Source organism: Misgurnus anguillicaudatus, chromosome 24 (assembly GCF_027580225.2).
Source record: "Misgurnus anguillicaudatus chromosome 24, ASM2758022v2, whole genome shotgun sequence".
NCBI classification, from domain to species: domain Eukaryota; kingdom Metazoa; phylum Chordata; class Actinopteri; order Cypriniformes; family Cobitidae; genus Misgurnus; species Misgurnus anguillicaudatus.
In genome coordinates this window covers 8,029,617-8,049,814 of record NC_073360.2, presented here as the reverse complement: position 1 = coordinate 8,049,814, position 20,198 = coordinate 8,029,617, and the positions used below count along the sequence as shown (strand labels likewise).

Here is a 20,198-nt window from a genome sequence, read left to right as displayed (position 1 = left end):
ATACCAGTTATTTCTCTCCATTCAATCATTTAATTTCACATTTATGGCTTTACACAAAAATAATCTTGACATCAAAACTGTAACTATGCATGCAAACGCAATAGTTACACAATTGTGCATACAATAAAAAGTATGTTTTAAATAAATAAATTCTTCAAATAAATCATAAAAATGGTTTGTAACATATTCTCCTGAAAGTTAAAGACTAAATAATAGGGATGTGCAACGGTTAGTTGTGACTAAACATTTTTTTTTTACATAATAAATGTGGGTGTACCGTATAATAATTATGTCTATATAAATACACACACATACATGTTCAATTTTAAGAAATAATTTATTTATATAAATTATATATAAATAAAACATGTATACATACACATGCAAATGTTTCTCAAATATATACATGCATGTGTGTGTATTTATATAGACAATTATTATACACAGCACACACACATATATTATGTAAACCAAAACTTTTATTTTTCGAACGATTAATCGCGACTAACCAATAGGCATCCCTACTAAATAATTATTTAGACACTACTTTCTTAAAGTTTTCATTGTTTGCTTATCTCTCACATCTCTGTCTGCAGCATCAGCTCATGTTTTAAACCATTACAATGCTTCATTTCTGCTTAAAAATATAAAACAGAGATAAATTATATATTCATTTATATACTCTAATAAATTATAGATTTCATTGACTGTGAATATAATAATATAAACCATCTCAAACAACTCTTAATGTTAAAAAAATAACAATAAAGATCCACCAGAATATAAGGGAAAAAACCTGACATATGAGGAGACATATTACTTTACAAAAAATAACTAAATAAATAAAAATAATATTTGGCAAAAGGAAAATGATTCACATTTATGGAATCAATAAGACTTTTTGCATTATATTCACGAGGTCTTCTTTCCATAAAACATTACTGTAATGCAATTTCTCTTCATTTCATTCTGCATAAAGGCAGTATAACAAATATTTTGAATAATAAATAATATTTCAGAATATCATTATATTGCATTACAGTAATGGTATTCATAATAAGTGCCTTAAACAGGCTTGATATTCTTTATGCAGACTTGAGGTTAAAATTCATCTCTTATTTCTAATATGTTTTAATATCAAAGAGAAATATGAGCCATCCACCTGCTTCACCAAAGGCAGAAATGTTATGCAGTTGATCTTCAGGTCAATAAAAACCTCTCTGTGTGCGAGTTAGCCAAGAAATTTCTGTGGTTGTAGTGGAGGGGGCAGACTATCAGTCTCTACATTATCTGAGTCTATAGTGAAGACGGTCGAGCTCTGTGTCCTCGCAGGTGGACCTTCTGAAATACCCAATTCTGAGAGTTCCTCTCCATCCGTCCATTTGATGAGGTCTGTTTCCAGTTCACGTCTCTCCTCTCTTCTCCGTTCCTTACGAAGCCCAGCGTTGGGTTCTTCTCTGAAGCCGTTCTGTGAAGAGCAGCCGGAGGACGAAGCCCCGGGGCCTGACGGTCGCTCTGGAGACGTCATACCGGTCATATAGCGATCGAAGTCTTCACAGCTCAGGTTCAGAGATGATGCATCCAGCTTCTCTATAAACGCCACCGCACAGCACTGCAGAAGAAAAGAACCAATCAAAATCTGTGCACATTTTATCCAAAGTTATTTTAAAGTCCAGTTCTCTTTACATCATCATACCGTGTTTTAATAAAGCAAGATCTCTGTCGGATATATAATTGGTTTAAAGTAAATATTGCACTGACTAACAGCAAAATGCATATCATTTTTTTCTAATATATGTGTGATTTTATAAAAAAATTATTATTAAAATGATTTATTAAAAAGCCATATTAGTGTTATAAGGGTCAGTGACAAAAACGGTTTGGCAAGATAAGAAATTAATTTTTAACTTGTTTTATTGCATTTATTTCAATGCACAGTGTATTTATGTTAATTTTATGCAAAAAATTACATTTGCACCATTTTTATGAAAGTTAAGACTAAATGGACCTGAAAATGTCCAATGGTGTAACCGCCAATTGCGCCCTGAAGAATGAGAAATATTAAATACTTTATCCACCTTGATGGCATGTAAGTGTAATCATCAAAAATTCTAAATGTAAATTTTAATGTATTTTTGTATTATTTATCCTGACATATGCTGAAAACTACGGAGCCCCTAAGGGGACATGGAGCAAAAATTAAATAAAGTGAATCTTTCGCATGCGCATGTGAAACTATCGCGCGCGCATGTGAAACTTTTGCGTGCGCAGATGAAAGTGTCGCTTTCACGGGCGCGCGCGATAGTTTCACGTGCGCATGCGAAAGTTTCACTTTATTTAATTTTTGCTCCATGTCCGCCGAAATTCTGCACATGAGGGTTTCGCGTGAGCACATGAAACTAAACTTTAGTCACCTTAGGTGCTCGGTAGAAAACAGCTCTGTTTTTTTAATAATCTTTGACAAATTATGTAAAAATGTATGTAAAAAATATTATCATATAACACTAAACTAGATGATTATATTTTATTCCACATTTTTTTATGAATATATTTATATTTTAATAAAAATAAATACTAGTTATACCAATTGACACAGACCGGTTACACCACATTGACATTTATGCCATTTCCCCCCAAATATTCTTTCAAAATGAAATAAAATCTGAAATTTTAGACTTGGTTCTAAAAAAAATGTAATGTATGCAAGTAATCTGCATATTTATTTTAAAATTTTAACCCTTTTACATTTAATTCATCCATACGGACACAAAATAATTAACGTCACATCATTGACCCATACGGACTACCGGCACATCCGGAAACTTGACTGTAAATTTCGTCACCGCCCCTTTTTGGGGGAATAAAACCAGACCTTCCATTGACTTCCATTCAAAATAGCGGAACAAAGCAACGTTTTTACACAGCCGGCAGGCGTAAATAACTTATAAAATCACTCAGATTAAACATGTTGAGTAATTATCTGTCCACCCTGCCTGCCATAGAGCGCAAAAGATACATTAACACATTTAATTTGGTCAATATAAAAACATGTCCCTTTCATTCTCACATCGTCAAATTTGTGTAACAACGCCATCCAGTGATTGCTGGAAATATCGCTAACCCAGTTAGTTGTATGACTCGACGGAAAAGTGCACTCATTACTCTAAATATAAAGACATAATATATAAATACGAAGTAAAATCATTCACTTGCTTTCCTGTTGACTCGAGTAAATGTCCGGGTAAGACATCTCTGGCCAATAGGGAGCGTTGTTACACAAATTTGACGCTGGGAGAATGAAAGGGACATGTTTTTATATTGACCTAATTAAATGTGTTAATGTATCTTTCGCCCTCTTTGGCAAGCAGGGTGGACAGATAATTACTCAACATGTTTAATCTGAGTGATTTCATAAGTTATTAACGCATGCCGGCTGTGTACGAACGTTGCTTTGTTCCACTATTTTGAATGGAAGTCAATGAAAGGTCTAGTCTGTTTTTCCCCAAAAGTGGGCGTGAACCTGTTCAGAGACATTCTATGCGTATAATCATCATCCAGGTTTACACTAATTGAAGGACAACATTATTAATATTAATATTATTCACATGAATTAAAGAATATTAATGTAATCAATTTCAACACTTAACTATTTTAACTAGGGATGGACTAATACAAAATATCTGTGCTGATACAGACATTTAATTACTTTGAATAACGTCTACTGATTGAAGGGCGGTTAATACTGGGGATCGAGCCTTAGGTTTGCTCTCTCTGAAGGTTCAGAGCTTAGAGCTAATTAACCAAGTAGCCAAACCCAAATAAACCAATGTAGTAGTAAAAATATTATATTTTTATTTTTTATTATATGCTATCACGATATATCGGTGCATCTCTAATTTTAACGTTTGATGGTTTACTCACGTCTTCTTGTAAATCATACAGTTCTTTAAATCTGAACATGTCTCTTTAGGTTTAATTGAAGAGATGAGAGGTGAATAATTACCAGATTAGTGAAGTAATATCCGTCCTCTCCGCTCATGAGACGGCTGGGCATACAGAAGCGTGTGATATACTGAATGTTGGAGTGTAAGCGCGGTGGATTGGCCTTCAGTATGATATAGACAAGAGCTGGTAGGAAATCATCAGCTGAAGCAGGAGCTTTCTTACTGCCCTGGATAGCTGTCAGGATGTGTTTACTACATCTGGTGATACAGGCCAACTTCTCCATAGGAACCCGTTTAGAGTCCATGTCAATCGTGTCTGTTAAAACATGAAATTCAAGTGATCTCTGAAAACACATAATCGGACCCCTTTAACACAGTTTGAGACTTTTTCATTTTACATCTGTGTTTATTTTAATGTTCATTTAGTATTTGATGTTTAAACTAAATCAAACTAAAACTTATCCACCTGTCGTTAGTATCAATAATAAAGTACATCTTTTACCTGTTTTGCAATTTAATATAGTCCTGTAATAATAGCAAGAGTAGTTATCATGACCCGAGATTCTTGGCTAGTCATTGTTATTGACTGTATAGTTGACTATAAATCTGTGTTTGTGTGTGAATGATGCACCTGTTATGGCTCTCTCAACACTGTCTGAAACTTTAGGACGTTGTTCATCTAGTGGAACGCACAACATTTCAATGGACACCCAGTGTAAAGCTCTGAAACACGCACACAGACAAAAATGCACAATATATTAAGAAAATAATTTTCCAGCACTTTTTATTCGGTCTTAAGGGTTTTAGCAAAAGTACAAACCTGATTCTTTTCTGAATGATCAGATCTTTCTTCTCATCATCTGTGCGGTCAGGACAGAAGAGCTGGTCATACAGACGACCCATCACATAACGTTCAACTTCACCCATCACTGTCTCGATCTGATCAGCTGACCCTGAAACAAAAATCATCTGTTATGCTCTTGGTGAAGATTTAAAGTCAACATAAAACTGACCATTTTTTATTTTTAAAGGAATATTATAGTGTTCATTATGAAGTATTTATCCAAGTGGGTCATTATTTTTGTAAAAATTCACGTGCCTTCATAAACTTTAATCGAAAGCTTAATATGTACTTCCGCCCTCTTGTAGCAATCATTCTCTGATGATGTCAGCTAGACAGCTTGGGCGGAGCATCCGTTAACTCCGCCCCCCTCCAACTGTCAGTCTGTTTGGAGTTCCATGAATGAAACGCTAACTTTTCTTTATCCAATCAATTCACAGTATAAAACTCAAGACATGCCCACTATTTTCCTCATGTGATATTCCGTCTCACTCAGAAATACACCACAATACAGAAGTAAAGACGATCGTGCTTTTCTGTTCACAGGGACTTTAACTCTTTCCGCGCCATTGGAGTTATCTCGTCAATTAAGATAAAACGCTTCCCTGCCAACAACGAGGTTTTACGGCAATCCATATTTCCTCTATTATCCACTAGGTGCCGCTCTTCCACAACTTATAAAACACTGAAGTATCCACTGATCCAAAAACATTAACAACCCTGTGTATGTTTTGATCATCATTCTGAATCTGATCTCTAACAAAAGTCCTTTACAAAAATGCAATTGAACAAATGAAGATAAGATGAAAAGGTTTTTTTTAAAGCAGAGGGTCCTAACCCTTCATTGGATATATATTGAATGCTTATATATTTATAAAAGAACATTTTCTGTAAGACATTAAACTTTGGTGAAAATCATAAAAAATGCTGACGCTGACTGGCAACTTTTTTTAAATGGTGACGGGGAAAGAGTTAACCTTTACTGTTTTCATACTGAGCTCATTATATTTTCTATTCTCTAAACCTCAACAGAACACATCTTTCAGTTTTAGATAATAAAACTACTGTTTAGTATGTTTATCAAAGTGGGGACCTGGCTAAATCCCTCTATAGTCAGGTTTTTATTACCCTTCAAATAGCACGAACTGAAATTGCGAATTGAAAATAAACCTAATGAAAAAAAAAACATCAATTAAGCAAAACTGCAATATACTGCAGAAAAGTTTTTACGCTTACACAAGGTGGTTTTTCAGGCAATTACAAAAAAGGAATATATTGCAATGGAAACTGCAGTGTTTTTTGCCTTTACAGGTCACCTGACATGCATAAAACTATAAAACTAGATCCTAGATCCTCACAGAAACACCTCATATGTGGCCTTTAATGCTTCCTTGTCATGAATGCTTGAATAAACACCTGCATCTCCTTCAATCAAAAACAATGGCTAGTGTGGTGGCTGCAATATACTGTACGTAAACCTAATAACATCAGTTTCCATCATTTTTAAATGACTTGTTGCGACAGGCACAATTACTTTAGTGGCAATGTGGCATAACATCTGTTAAGCACCATACAAAGATGTTCAAGTAAACACTGTAAATCTTTACCTTTAAAGTTGGTGTGCAGATACTCTGACATGGTTTGATAAAAGTCCTGTACAGATTCTGAAAAATCTTCACAAACAATGACCTATAACATAGAGACAAATACACCATACTTTATCTGGACAACTTCTGTTAAATGTGTGTGAACTTTTACATTGTCACTGGACACTAAATAACTACTGGTATTTAAAAAAAAATGAAGTGCAAATAGGCTACTTGTACATACTGAAACACACTTGGGTTTAGTTTCAAATCTGTAATATTTATATCATGAAGATCTTTAAAAAGCTCTAATAATTCTTCAAGAAATGTTTCATCTTGGTCATGTTCACCTTTTTATGTGCAATATTTTCAGTAAAAGCATGGCACCGTTTGAAGATATCATAAGCAGGTCTGGGCAGGGTCTTTAGGAAGTCAATGAACTCTTGTGTAATATGATCACAATCCACACTGGACTGTTTACTGAGTGAAGAGCTCCTGGAACCTGCAGCGTCTTTAAATAAACAAGTGTACAACACTCATGTTATTTGATCACGTTTACAAGTACGTTTTTTTCATTCAGCAGACACTTTCATTAAAAATTACATTTATAAGAGCAAACAATAAACACAGTACATAAATCTACCATTACAAGTAGAAATAGTAGTGAGACTTAAATATCACACATAAATGTGCCTTTCAATGCATCAAATGACTGAGAGTATTTAGAAATGGCCTTTTTCAGATGCTTAAAAATAAAAACAGAAGTGTGTGTCAGTGTATCAGTAAAACACATTAAGCAATGATGTTGCATTTGCCTTTGAGTTCAGTTCTTATGAATTACTCAATCGAAACTGTGCAGTCTTCCAGTAAACTATTGAGTTAAGTTTTTTTACACACTGTTATTTTGGGTCTTCTGCTTATAATGGTTTGACTTCAGAAGAACAAAGAAGTCAAAGGAGGTTTGAATAACATAAGGGTGAAAAAATAATGATTTTCATTTTTGCATGAACTGTCCATTTAACAGATTTTTAAAGGGTTTTAAGGAATGCTTCACACATGTTGTTTTTTCTACAAGACAGAATAACTTTATATTTACATTATACAAATGCTTTTATCCAGACAACAGGGAACGCGATACTTTACACAAGTAGGGTAGGTTGGAACAGCAAGGATTAAATTAAGCAGAGTACAATCTTAATTTAAAATAATCTAGGGTTTGTTGATCTCAGTTTTAATTCAATTTTAATTTGAGTTGGGTTGCACCACTTAAAGTTAAACCAGGTTAACAAATATTAGATTAAAACTTTAACCCCTTTATCTGTGATTTATTTTGTCTGCCATAATGAATTTGCTGGTGTAATTAAACAGCAACAATGTTGACGTTGTCATTCAAAAAGGAAATAAACAGTTTATGCAAGCAAAGAAAACATAATTTTTGTATTATAAATCAGTAATCTAAGGGCTGATTCAAAATAAAAACATTTGACGGTCTATTAAAACAATCTATTGTATTAATTAACAGAGCAATGTGAACGGAAATATTGCAAGTTTAAAGTTAATCCCTAACAGAGACTTAAAACAAAGTTTAAAGTAATGGAGCAACAGGATTAGAGATAACCTAGATTTACTGTAAAATTGAAACCTGGATCAGTTTAAATGTAACACAAGATTTAGGGATGGTTTCCCAGACAGGAATTAGACTACTCCTAGACTTAAATAAATGTAAAAGGTGTCCAAACTGAAAACAACTTACACTGACATATCTTAAAATACATCTGTGTCCTTTGTTTTGCCTCAAAATCCACACAAGTAATGTTTTTGGTAAGGCATGTTTGTTAAAACTAGTTATTTTTCATAATTAAACTAAGGTCTAATCCTGGCTTAAACTAATCCTAGTCCGGGAAACCACCCCTTAAAGTTGGGTGCAGAGTTATTAAATAAGACTTGATTTAAACTAGCGGGTCGACCAGTGTGTGTTTTTTTATGTCTGATACCGATATTAAGAAAGCTGTTTGTCCGATTTAACACAAATGTAATTACAGTAAATAAGAGACAAACAGAAAATGTGTGAAACTACATAAACATTTGTTATGAATTACATTTATAAATATTACCCCTTTAAAGTAATTAAAACATATCGTCGCTGTCCGATGAAACTCACGTATGTTCATTTTGCCGATTTTGAGATTTTTCAAAAGATTGAATGTCCAGGTTCATTTCCATATACAGTATGCGTCACATACCTAAATAGCCAATGAAAACTTGTGAAATCATGTCATCTGATTTTCACGTACCCGTTTGGTGTCAAAGCTGTCAATCACGCCGCATATCTTCCGCCTGTGAAGCATCTCGCCGGTCTCGTAAAGTTTCATCGAACCTCAGCACTGGATATAGCCGATTAAACATGACAATGACTTTCCTTCGAGGTAAACGTTTCCCCCGGATGCCAGACTAACATCTAGGAGTTACTTAATTACGGTAGGACTGTGCAAACAAAGTATCTGTCTAGCATTGGTGATATTTACGCTGGGGATGTCCCCACCACTTTTTGAAAGCATTTGGTTAAAATGTTCTGAAAAATCAAGCGATGCTTAAGACTGGTTTTGTGGTCTAGTGTCACATATGTTGTGTTGTATGCTTATGGTGTGTTTTCTTGTACATATGTAATGAAATTCATTGTAATCATTTACTAAACGCGCTGCTGTTTTCTACGGTATGGTGCTTTGGCATTGTTCGGTTGAGCTGGTGTTGCAGGGACTGTTACATGTGTGATGTGTGCAGTCGACATTGTTGAAGGTTTATACATTTATGCTGAGTATTTTCTTGTTGTTGACTAGCCTACGCTATGCCCATTTTTGATGCGCGTTATTCAATATTTTTCCCGTCCTGCAGTAATGTTTTTATAAGATCTTTTGTCCCCACCACTTTTCAACACAAACTGACGCCCCTGTTGTGTAGCATTACCATGTCAGTGTATTGATTCATTGTCCCTTAATGGTTTGCAAGAGACATTTAATACACTTATAATTAATATTAAATAAAGTAAGCGTATTTAACCAAGACGTAGGCTATTTAATGAACTGAGCGTGTTCATCTGTCAATACGAACGCGACTTTGGCCATTCTAATTAATGATCGGAAGAACGCATAAAAAAGTTACTGTAAAATATGCACGCATGTCCATTTAAACTCAATTTTGGTCAAATGTGGATTATTTAATTACACTGGCAAGAATATGGTTACATGTAAATATGCCGTACCAAGTATGACAACACTACATTCAACTGCTTTTGATATACGGTGTTTTTTTCACTTTCTGAAAAGTAACCGTTTTGGACATACGTGAGTTTCATCAGGCAGCGACGATATTTACAAAATTAATAATTTACATAATAAAACAAAATTAATGTGGATCTGACCAGTGTGTTGTTGTGTGTGATGTTAAAAGTGAATAATGATTGGTCATTTTACTGTCTGTCAGCCTCTTGCTTTACATTTATTGACACTGAGTGTTTTTTTTTTCATTACAAACAAAAATGTACATAATAGAGAAATTTACTGGCTGATTGAAAAGATTTTTCGTCCGATGTCGATTAAAAAAAAACAATCCAAATATTGGCCAATGCATCGGCCTCTGCAATATATCGGTCTATCACTAATTTAAACCAGATTTAAGACTAATCCTATTTTGTGCAACCCACCCAAACCAGATTTAAGTTACTGTGCAGTATTACACTGACAAGTTTCAATGTTATTGACCTGATAAAAAGGCATATAAGAACAGAAACTCTATGTTTACAGATGTAGAGTTTGTAAAACCTGAATGCAGGGTCAAAGATGAACAGTGTGAAACATGAAACAACATAATCCAGGAATATCTTTAAACCAGGTTCCTTGGGTTAACAAACAAAGCTATTTCTAGGCAATGAATGTTTAAACAATCCAGAAATATTTGTATTCATTATACAGATTTCCACCATCTATTTTGAGCTGGAAATCCCAATTAATATCTAGTACATCTACATAAATATTTTCTATATTGTAGGTCCATATATATTTTGTACCTTTTATTGCAGATGTTTTGGAAGTTGAGGTAAAAAGTCTCTTCACTATGGGTACACTTTGTGTTTTGGAGGAGGTGCTGGTGGTCTCTGATTGCTCCCTCTTGTGGCTGCTGGCGTACGCTGCCTCTTCTTCTCTCTGTAATCTGACAAACACACACAAACATTTGGACTCTTATTTGCTGCTTTCTTTCAATATTATATTATTTTTCTCTAATAAAGAAACTTAATATGTTTGGCAAAACTATAGTTTAGTAATTTCAAGATTTTAAACACATACCTTTAAATATATCAACCATCAGATGTAAAGCTTCTTAAGAGTTTAAAGCATGCATGCTTTTAAAGCAATATCACTGGAGTAAAAGTATGATATAGCTCTATATGATCATGCCACAATCTAGAGGCACAATCTCTTTGCATAACATTTTCATTCAAATATTCTTGTGCTTGTTGTAAAAATTGGCAGCTTTGGACTGTCGACGAGTAACCACTGTGTTGAAAGCATCATCGCATTGTGTCTCTGCATCACTACTGAAGGTCTAAAGTGTAATTTATAGTAGGGCTGCTCAATTATGGGCAAAATCATAATCACAATTATTTAAACATTCAGTGACTTTGAAAACATGCATTTATTTCCCATTTTTATCTAGTAAGTGTCACAATAGACTACACGTGTCAAAGCAGTGGTGCCTTCGAAGTGCCTTACAAACACATCAGTATAGCAACACACAAGTTATATTTTAATCGCACAATAATTGTTTTACCTCAATTATCTTGTTTTTGTAATTGTTTGAATGAAAAATTGAAAATCAAAAACGATTAGTTGCACAGTCCTAATTTATAGTCGTGCGTAGTTTCTTTGCCCTAGGTTATGCGTAGGCTGGCATAGCCTGACGCGCACCTCGCCAAAAACTTTAACAACGCGTCCGTTCTACCTCTGTGATTGGTCCACTAGAATCCCTTAGGTGAGTTGAGCATCAGGTAAAAAGGTGGAATCACCTGTGTGAACCACATGCTCATAGTATGACCAACCCACAATTCATCAGGTTTTGTCTCTCTCACCTCTCAGCCAATGCTCTGTCATCCTCGATCTGCTTGGCTTTGACACTTGGGTTCTCCTCTCGCCAGCATTTGGAGCAGAGGCCCTGCCAGACAGCGTTACCGTAGAAACCGCATCCTCTCTTGCACATCAGGTCAGACTGCTGAATGCTGATGCCCCTGCGCTCCATACCAGAGTTCATGCTTTAATAAGAAAACAAACAGAACTTTATCCATGGCCAATGCAGACAATCTAGAGTCAAGACTGGTCAGTATAATGTAACGAAAGAAAATTATACTTCATTCTCTACTTCCTGTAAAAATGTAAAATATATATTGACAGTAGATTTGATTTGACGAACTCGGAACACAATTCAATGTCATCAAGTGCATTGTTTTAACATTAGACATTCAATTGACTTCGCTTAACTTACTTCACAAGATAAGGGACCGTACAACAGTAGCAAAACAGAATAATTGTACATAAAAGCGCAAAGGCATCATTATCATCATAATCACGTGCACAGTACTGTAATATCTTTAGTAAAATGATCATCAGTCTAATTCTACACGTTTATTGACAACGGTTTTATTAGAAAGCTTCAGAGATGTGTCCGTATTCATTATTACCTGTCAAATCCACAAAACTTTCCAAACGACTAAAATATGCGAAAGTACTTTGGGCACTTCTAGTAAAAGCTTCTAGTGATGTTAATTGATCAGTAATAAGTCTTCAGAGCGCTCGTCATTGATGTTTGTGTTGTTGACGGAAGCCCTGACACCACCGGAAAAGCCGTCGTCTACAGGACACCCTTCCTGTCTGTCAGCCGTCAAAATAAAAGTCCTTTATTGTCGTAAGGAAAGCCACTAGATAACATATGTGAAAGATACTTTACAGAAGTTGGAGAAGCAACAACATAAACGGGCAGTTTCCTGAAATGCCCGTTTGAGCTGCCTTAATTTAGAAACATTGCACGAACATCTTAATGTCAGTGCAATATTGTTTTATCTCTAAATGCACACGACTATTGTTTTTGTATGACAAGTTAAAAATAATTTAATTTCCTAATGTAACTAAAGAATAGTCCTGGATTAATCTGGGAAAATGACCCAAAAGAGTTGGTCAATTGAATCTGAATCATTAAACAAAACATCAAAGGTAATTTAATTTAATTTAATTTAATTTACATAATATAACATAAGTTAAAATCATATTAACTTATATTAATAAAACAACAATAATAATAATAACAATAATAATAATAATATTATTATAATAATAAACAAAATAAAATCACATACGTTTAAAACTAAGAATTTAATTTAAATTAACATGAAAACAAAAATATTAAACTAAAAGCTAATTAAAAATTACAATAATTAATTAGAACTAAAATAAAAATTAAATAACTTTTTTTTAAATAATTGCATGCAACTAGGACCTGCATATGCCAAACCATGATACAGAGATATTAATTTAGTATGAGCAATAGAACCGCAAACAAGACGTTCATTATATTTTCTAAGTACAACTGAGTTTTGATGTACACTTAATTTGGTTCATTGCTCTACCTGTATCATTGACTGCATATAATGCAAAAATGTCTTGTGGAGAAAGAGACATTACCCTGACAGTCCCTTGAGTCTCCTTTGCAGCTTGGTTTGATTTGATTCAAGAAAGTTATCCTTTCAACCTTCTTTGATACAGGAGCAACGTTGGCATCGAGTATGTCATTTTTGTAACCCCACAATCAAATTAGTCTCTAACATACCCTTACGAACCCAGACAGCAGACGACTCTGGGCCGGATCCGCACCGGATCAGCGCCAGAGCTGTTGACTTCAGCACAGATCCAGTGCGGATCCGGCCCAGAGTCGTCTGCTGTCTGGGAAAATTAACCATGGTTTTACTACAGTTAAGACCAAAAAACCATGGTTACTGTAGTAAAACCATGGTTACCACAAAATAACAGTGTTATTACAGTGTTTTCACAAAACCAAAATTCAGTAGGCTACAAAGCACATTGTCATCATTTGCAAAAATCAGAATAGTAGAAAACCGATTTATAAAGCACTTTATATTTTAGGTTTTTTAAGAAGAATCCTTGTGACGTCTACAATGTATTGACAAAATAATAACAATAAATGAACAAAAGAGTAAGGACTGACGTCTAATCTTCACTTCACCTCATTTGCAGTCACTGTAGGATTCTTTTTTTAATATCAATTTTCATCATGACCAAATTTTGCACAATTTTTACACTTTGAAGATTGGCAGCGGCAGATATGGACCTTATGCCCTGGACGCCCACACTGATAACAAACCATCAGATCTGGGGGATTTGTTTTATTCTCTATTTTGGGTTCAACTTGAAGAAGAGAGCTCAGAAACAGTGAGGACAGGCATACCAGCTGATGTTTTACAACATTTAGAACTATCAGCTACTTCACATATCACTGCCAGAACTTTGCTCAATGTACTCAGATCATAACCCACATTAATGACAGAAATGTTTTTTTTCTGTGATATATTGCTATAAGGCTTTAAATAATAAAAAACCTTAAGTTTCTTCTATAATTTCCCTTCAGGTGTTAAAGCTTCCGTTCTGTCTGTGATTTTGAACCTTTGATTGTGTTTATAGTGGGCAATATAACATGTGTTCATGTTTCACGTGTAAAAAAAACGCGGTATTTTTCACACCATTTACTTATCTGTATAGCGCTGTTTTCACTGTCCTCAAAACAGACTGATGTCTTCCTTGTTATGTGAAGTCCCTCCTTCAGAAATACGTATCGAGTTCTGATTGTGTAGTTTGCAGTGTTGGGCAATAACGCGTTACTAGTAACGCGTTACTGTAACGCAGTTACTTTTGACAGTAACTAAAACTCTAACGCATTACTTTTTTAATTAATTAACTCCGTTACCGTTACCAAATGGTGCGTTGTTACGTTACTTTTTTAAAATTCATTCATATTAATACATTTTGGCTGAAGTGTAGCCCACAGCCTAACCTGTTTACAGCAGCGACGCATTGTATGATTGGCGGATGCCACCAACGTAAACACGAAGAAGACGCACTGTGGGCGTGTTTTCGTTTATTCAAGTATGTGCGGCGGTCATGGCGAGTCAAGGCGAGAGCAAGACGAGTTTTTCCAAGTGAAAATATGCTCATTATTTCACTTTAGTTACTTTTAGTTACTTTCTGGATCGAAGGTCCTATCTACTGCGACAAACAGCAACTCCAATCTGTTGAAGCACCTCCATAAACTACATGCCTCGACGAAGCTAGAAGCTAACCCGGTGCCGGTGGACACATTAGAAGTGAGTGAAGCACCTGCAGCCAAACAACAGCGACTAGATTTTAACCGCACTGTTAGCCAAGGACAGATCAACAAAGCTATCGCACGTTATGTTGTTGAAAACATGCAGCCTGTCTCTACTGTGGAGTCACCGGCTTTCAGGTAGCTCGTTAGCATGATAACATGTTCAGGGGGTACACAGCAACAAATGGGACGAAAAAGTTTTTCCAACTACTTGGATAAAGAATATTTAAAAATGGAAAATGAGCTGAAAACAACATTTGAGGGGCTAGACTACATCGCGACCACTGCAGACATTTGGTCTGTCCACAACAAAAGCTTCCTTGGCATGACAGCCCACTGGATAAACAAAGCTACTTTTTAACGCCAGAAAGCTGCGTTAGCCTGTAAAAGGATGAAAGGTAGACACACGTATGATGTCATCGCTGCTGAGATCGATCACATCCATTCATTATATGGACTGTCAACGAAAGTTACAGCTACGGTTACTGATTACGGTTCTAACTTTGTAAAAGCCTTCCAAATTTATCAGCCGGAATCGCTCTCTGACGACGATGATGAAGAGGATGAAGAGGTTACCTTCACAAATGTTGCAGACGTGCTTGACACATCCACAGAGGAGGGGATTGTTTTGCCACCACACCTGAGGTGTGCCTTTCACACGCTTAATTTAATTTCATGCTCTGATGTGGACAAGTTGCTGCTTTCCAATCCTGGGACTAAAGGAATATACAGAAGTGCTACAGCCAAGTGAACAGCACTGTGGAGTAAGGGGCTGGACACACCAAAACTTTCAAACGCGGCTGAAAACGCCTTGAGGAAGCCGAATGCCAGCTGTTTTTCAGCTGAGTGCCAGCTTTCTTCAGCTAAGCGCTTTGGTAGCTCTGATACGTCAGCTGTGAGACGGTTGGTTGCTGTGATACTTGTCCCGCCCCACCTACACTGTGATTGGACGGCCGCGTGAGAACTGACATTGACGAGCGGAGCTTTTCTTCCAAAGTTGAACATTTCTCAACTCTCTGCGCCGGTTTTCAGCGCGGAAAAAAACCGCTAGCTGCTGGCTTATTTGAAAAACGCTGAGGTTCCATTGAAATGAATTGAAAACATGCGCCGGCCGCTGGCGTAAAAGCGTTGGTGTGCACGCCCCCTAAGGATAGCCGGTCGACTTTGGCTTCAGAGTTAGTGGGTGATTTGGTTGGCAAAAAACTGCTTGTGCCATGCTCCACAAGGTGGAATTCATTTTATGATGCTGTGGCAAGAATAGTTGAAATACCCATGCAGTAGGGCCAGTGGCAGCTAGTGATGGCACTTCCGGCATCTGGCTCATTTTGAGGCATCTAGTAGTGGCACTTGAGGCATCTGACTTATCTTGTTTGTGGCACCTCCTGCATCTCAAGGCAGCTAATCGTGGCACTTCCGGCATCGGACTCATTTTGAGGCAGCTAGTGGTGGCACCGTGACTTTTTGAGGCAGCTGACAGTTTTTGTGTCATTTAGGGGTGGTTTTTGTGCTGTCATAATGTTTGCATGCTGGGTGTCAGTCGGGCATTTCAAGATGCCTCGGGAACTAGGTGCCACCACTCTTGGCACTATGGCATTCACGGCCGTTCATTTAATTCACGCGAGGTGTGTGTGTGTGGGTGTGTGTTGTCATGAATGTGGGCGCACGCTGGCTGACAGTCGTGTGTAGGTGCGGGCATTTCGAGATGCCACGGTTACTCTTGAGATGCCACCACTCTGCCCCCCGGAATAGAAATAATAGAATTCTAGTTTTCTCACTTTGTTCATCTTATTATTTTAGCGGGCAGACTGAGAAACACGTGGCTAAAATATTTCTAATTTATTTAAACAGTATTTTAAAACCAGGAAGCCCCGCTCTCTTGCTAAAATTACAGTATTGCAGTTCTCTTGTCTGCCGGTAGGTGCCCCCAAGCACAAACGAGAAACGCCAATCGCTTTTACTTATTGTGCCCCCTGGTTGTCAATTTTTTTTTAAATATCTTTTTTTGTTCTGCAGATTAAAGTATGTAATACAGATTTGTAAAGACATGAAGGTGGATAAATAATTAAATAATTTTCAGTTTTGGTTTAACCTTTCTTTTTGAATTTAGTTTTCACACATAATTTTAATTATTTTAATTCATAATTTTTGTTACAATGGAAATTCTATTTTGTTTGTTTTGTGCCAGAAACAATAGATTACTTTACAATAAATTAAATCAAGACAATAAAATATGTATACGCTATATGCAGTAAAATACATACCAACAATCACAAGGAGAATGAGAATGTTTCACTTCCAGTACATAAAGTGACACAACTACCAATCATTAGTACACATAATGCTCTTTTTGCAACATCAATTGTGGATATGAAACATATCTTGGTTGTTTGGTCTGATAAACAAACTGTGATGTTTTTTCTTTTACTTATTTTTTAAAAAAGTTTTATATTCACAACACAATAACTAAAAAGAGTCACTCAAAATTTATTTTGAACGTTTATTCACACTAAAATCACAGGTGTTAATGTACACTGCTGGGCCTGGGGTACATGTGAATCTCCACCCTGTGTGGTCAAAGACAAGTAATAGCAGTATGGTATTTTTTTATTTTAGAAAAACAGTTTAAACATAACACCTTATATCAGAACTTGACATATTCTTGGCCCCGGCGTTTCTCGTTTGTGCTTGGGGGCACCTACCGGTAGATAAGATAATTGCAATACTGTAAGATTAGTAAAAGAGGGGGGCTTCCTGGTTTTAAAATTAATAAATTAGAAATATTTTATCCACGTATTTCTCAGTCTGCCCGCTAAAATAATAAGATTAACAAAGTGAGAAAACTAGAATTCTATTATTTCTATTCCGGGGGGCAGAGTGGTGGCATCTCAAGAGTAACCGTGGCATCTCGAAATGCCCGCACCTACAAACGACTGTCAGCCAGCGTGCACGCACATTCATGACAACACACACCCACACACACACACCTCTCGTGAATTAAATGAACGGCCGCGAATGCCATAGTGCCAAGAGTGGTGGCACCTAGTTCCCGAGGCATCTTGAAATGCCCGACTGACACCCAGCATGGAAACATTATGACAGCACAAAAACCGTGTAAAACAGCTGGTACAAATATACGACGCTGAAGTGCCACCCCTAAATGACACAAAAACTGTCAGCTGCCTCAAAAGGTCACGGTGCCACCACTAGCTGCCTCAAAATGAGTCCGATGCCGGAAGTGCCACGATTAGCTGCCGGAGGTGCCACAAACAAGATAAGTCAGATGCCTCAAGTGCCACTACTAGATGCCTCAAAATGAGCCAGATGCCGGAAGTGCCACTACTGATGCCGGAAGTGCCACTACTAGCTGCCACTGCCGCGATTTGAGCTTGCTGTCTCTCTACCCATGACTGACTTGAGTACCATCTCTAATCGTTTAGAGCTAAAATTAGAGCTAGTGAGAGGGAGTTTCAGTTTTTGAGGGAATACTGTGCCATCATGAAGCCTCTCACAGTTGCTCTGAATATCCTGCAAGGAGAAGAAAACTGTTACTATGGCACCCTCCTGCCCACAATAGAAGTTTTGATGTCGAAGCTACTGGAGGTAAAAGAAGGCCTGATTATTGCAACTGGCCTACCTGATGCAATAGTTCAGGTAAGAAACATTCATCAATAGCACCTACCCACTGGATTAAAAATAAACAGTAATAATACCATAATTCCTTTTTTGCAAAATAAAGTTTTAGTTTTGTCCAATAAATTGCACATATATTTTCAGTTTCTTAATGTGTGTGTTTTTGAAATGTATAAAATGATTTTATAATTTATATCTATAGGTCAAAAATCACATAGTGATGTTATGTACAGCTTTCATAGAATGTACAAAGAGGAAATCTTTCACTCATTCTAATATCTGTGTCACTGTGTGTGTGTTTTTTGCAGGCAATCAAAACACGATTTGCATCTGTCTTGGAAAGCAACGATGCCATACTGGCAGCTGTTACGCTTCCTATGTTCAAACTGCGATGGTTGAGAGACCAAAGGAAGAAAGAGATTGTCAAAGGAATGCTGGCAGCAGAGTGTCACAAGCTCATCCCTCGCCCTGGCCCTGTTCAGCAAGCAGCCAAGATGCCAGTGTCTCCGACAACACCAGACTCAAGCTCCTTCAATGTGCAGGACTTTTTCTGTTTTAAGGAGGCTGATGATACCTTCAGCACTGTGGAAACTGAAGTAATGACTTACTTGAGAACAGCCGAAACAGGGATGGAGATTCTTAAACAATTTCCCACAATAAAGGAAATTTCTCTGAAGAAAAATGCAGCTACTTCATCCAGTGGATCCGTTGAAAGACTTTTCAGCCTGGGAAGTCTGGTACTGTCTCCAAAGAGAAACAAGCTGTCTGACCAAAGGTTTAAGAGACTACTTCTTATGCGGTACAAGCACTGGTTTGAAGGGTAAAACTCAACTTAAACATTCATTCAGGTCCTTGCTAGTAAGCACCTTTTGTTGTTTCAAATAAATAAGCACACATTTGTTATTAAAAAATATTTGTTGTTAAAAATAATGGTTAGTTTAGTAGGCACAGTGACATTTCTGTTATGTCTGAGAACACTAATTTTATGCATTATAAAATGCATTATGTTGTATTGCTAGGAAAAAAGCTGTTTTGTTTCTTTGTTTTTTACATTGTTATAGACATATACAACAGCAGATTTTGCACTTTGAATACACACAGCTTACTTTACATAAGTTGGTGACATGCAACTCTTAATTTGTGGTTATGTTGAAAATTGATATGTTGTTTTTTATGCATATCATTTATGGTCGTCAATAATAGCAGTTTTTTAATGCTGAGTTTCTTCAAATTGATTCTGAATAATTCAGATTGATTTCATTTATTTATTTCAAAATGTTTTGTGTTATGTTGTACATTGTTGATAGTTTTCATACATAAGCTGTGAGCGGAACTGCTTTTATGATGCAAAAGCCACTTTAGTTTTTGATTCTGAATATATTATTCAGCTTGTTTTGTTATTTATTTTAGAAATCCTTGTGATATATTCAGTTTGTGCTGGTCTGACTTAAATAAAATAGTGTTTAAAAATTGCTTTGTGTTTATGTCTGTTTTGTGTTTGTATAGACCATAACACATAAAAGGGCATTAATGGGGACATTAAAGAACGTTCTTTAAAAAAGTAACTAAAAAGTTACTTTTAACAGTAATGCATTACTTTTTGGTTTAAGTAATCAACAAAGTAATTGAGTTACTTTTTGAATGAAGTAACTGTAACTAGTTACTTTTTCTTAGTAACTAGCACAACACTGGTAGTTTGTTTAGTATGCTGTGATTCGATAACAGCTTAGCTTAGCAGAGCCGTTTGAGGCAAAGCTGGTGACTGACGTATTCCTG

General features: G+C 36.2%; 2 protein-coding genes across 2 annotated transcripts; one reads left to right on the top strand and one right to left on the bottom strand.

Moving 5' to 3' along the window:
- Positions 1 to 7: 7 nt before the first annotated feature.
- On the bottom strand, positions 8 to 12,275 carry rabgef1l (RAB guanine nucleotide exchange factor (GEF) 1, like). The gene is made up of 9 exons (XM_055195748.2): positions 12,100 to 12,275; positions 11,494 to 11,673; positions 10,435 to 10,577; positions 6,722 to 6,882; positions 6,393 to 6,474; positions 4,765 to 4,897; positions 4,576 to 4,667; positions 4,004 to 4,260; positions 8 to 1,612 (listed from the first exon to the last, which is right to left on the bottom strand). Exons 2-9 carry the CDS (start codon positions 11,670 to 11,672, stop codon positions 1,232 to 1,234), a joined length of 1,428 nt encoding a protein of 475 aa, XP_055051723.2. The 5' UTR covers position 11,673; positions 12,100 to 12,275; the 3' UTR covers positions 8 to 1,231.
- A 5,006-nt stretch (positions 12,276 to 17,281) lies between these two features.
- On the top strand, positions 17,282 to 19,756 carry LOC141361466 (uncharacterized). The gene is made up of 2 exons (XM_073862833.1): positions 17,282 to 18,443; positions 18,731 to 19,756. Exons 1-2 carry the CDS (start codon positions 18,288 to 18,290, stop codon positions 19,244 to 19,246), a joined length of 672 nt encoding a protein of 223 aa, XP_073718934.1. The 5' UTR covers positions 17,282 to 18,287; the 3' UTR covers positions 19,247 to 19,756.
- Positions 19,757 to 20,198: the final 442 nt, after the last annotated feature.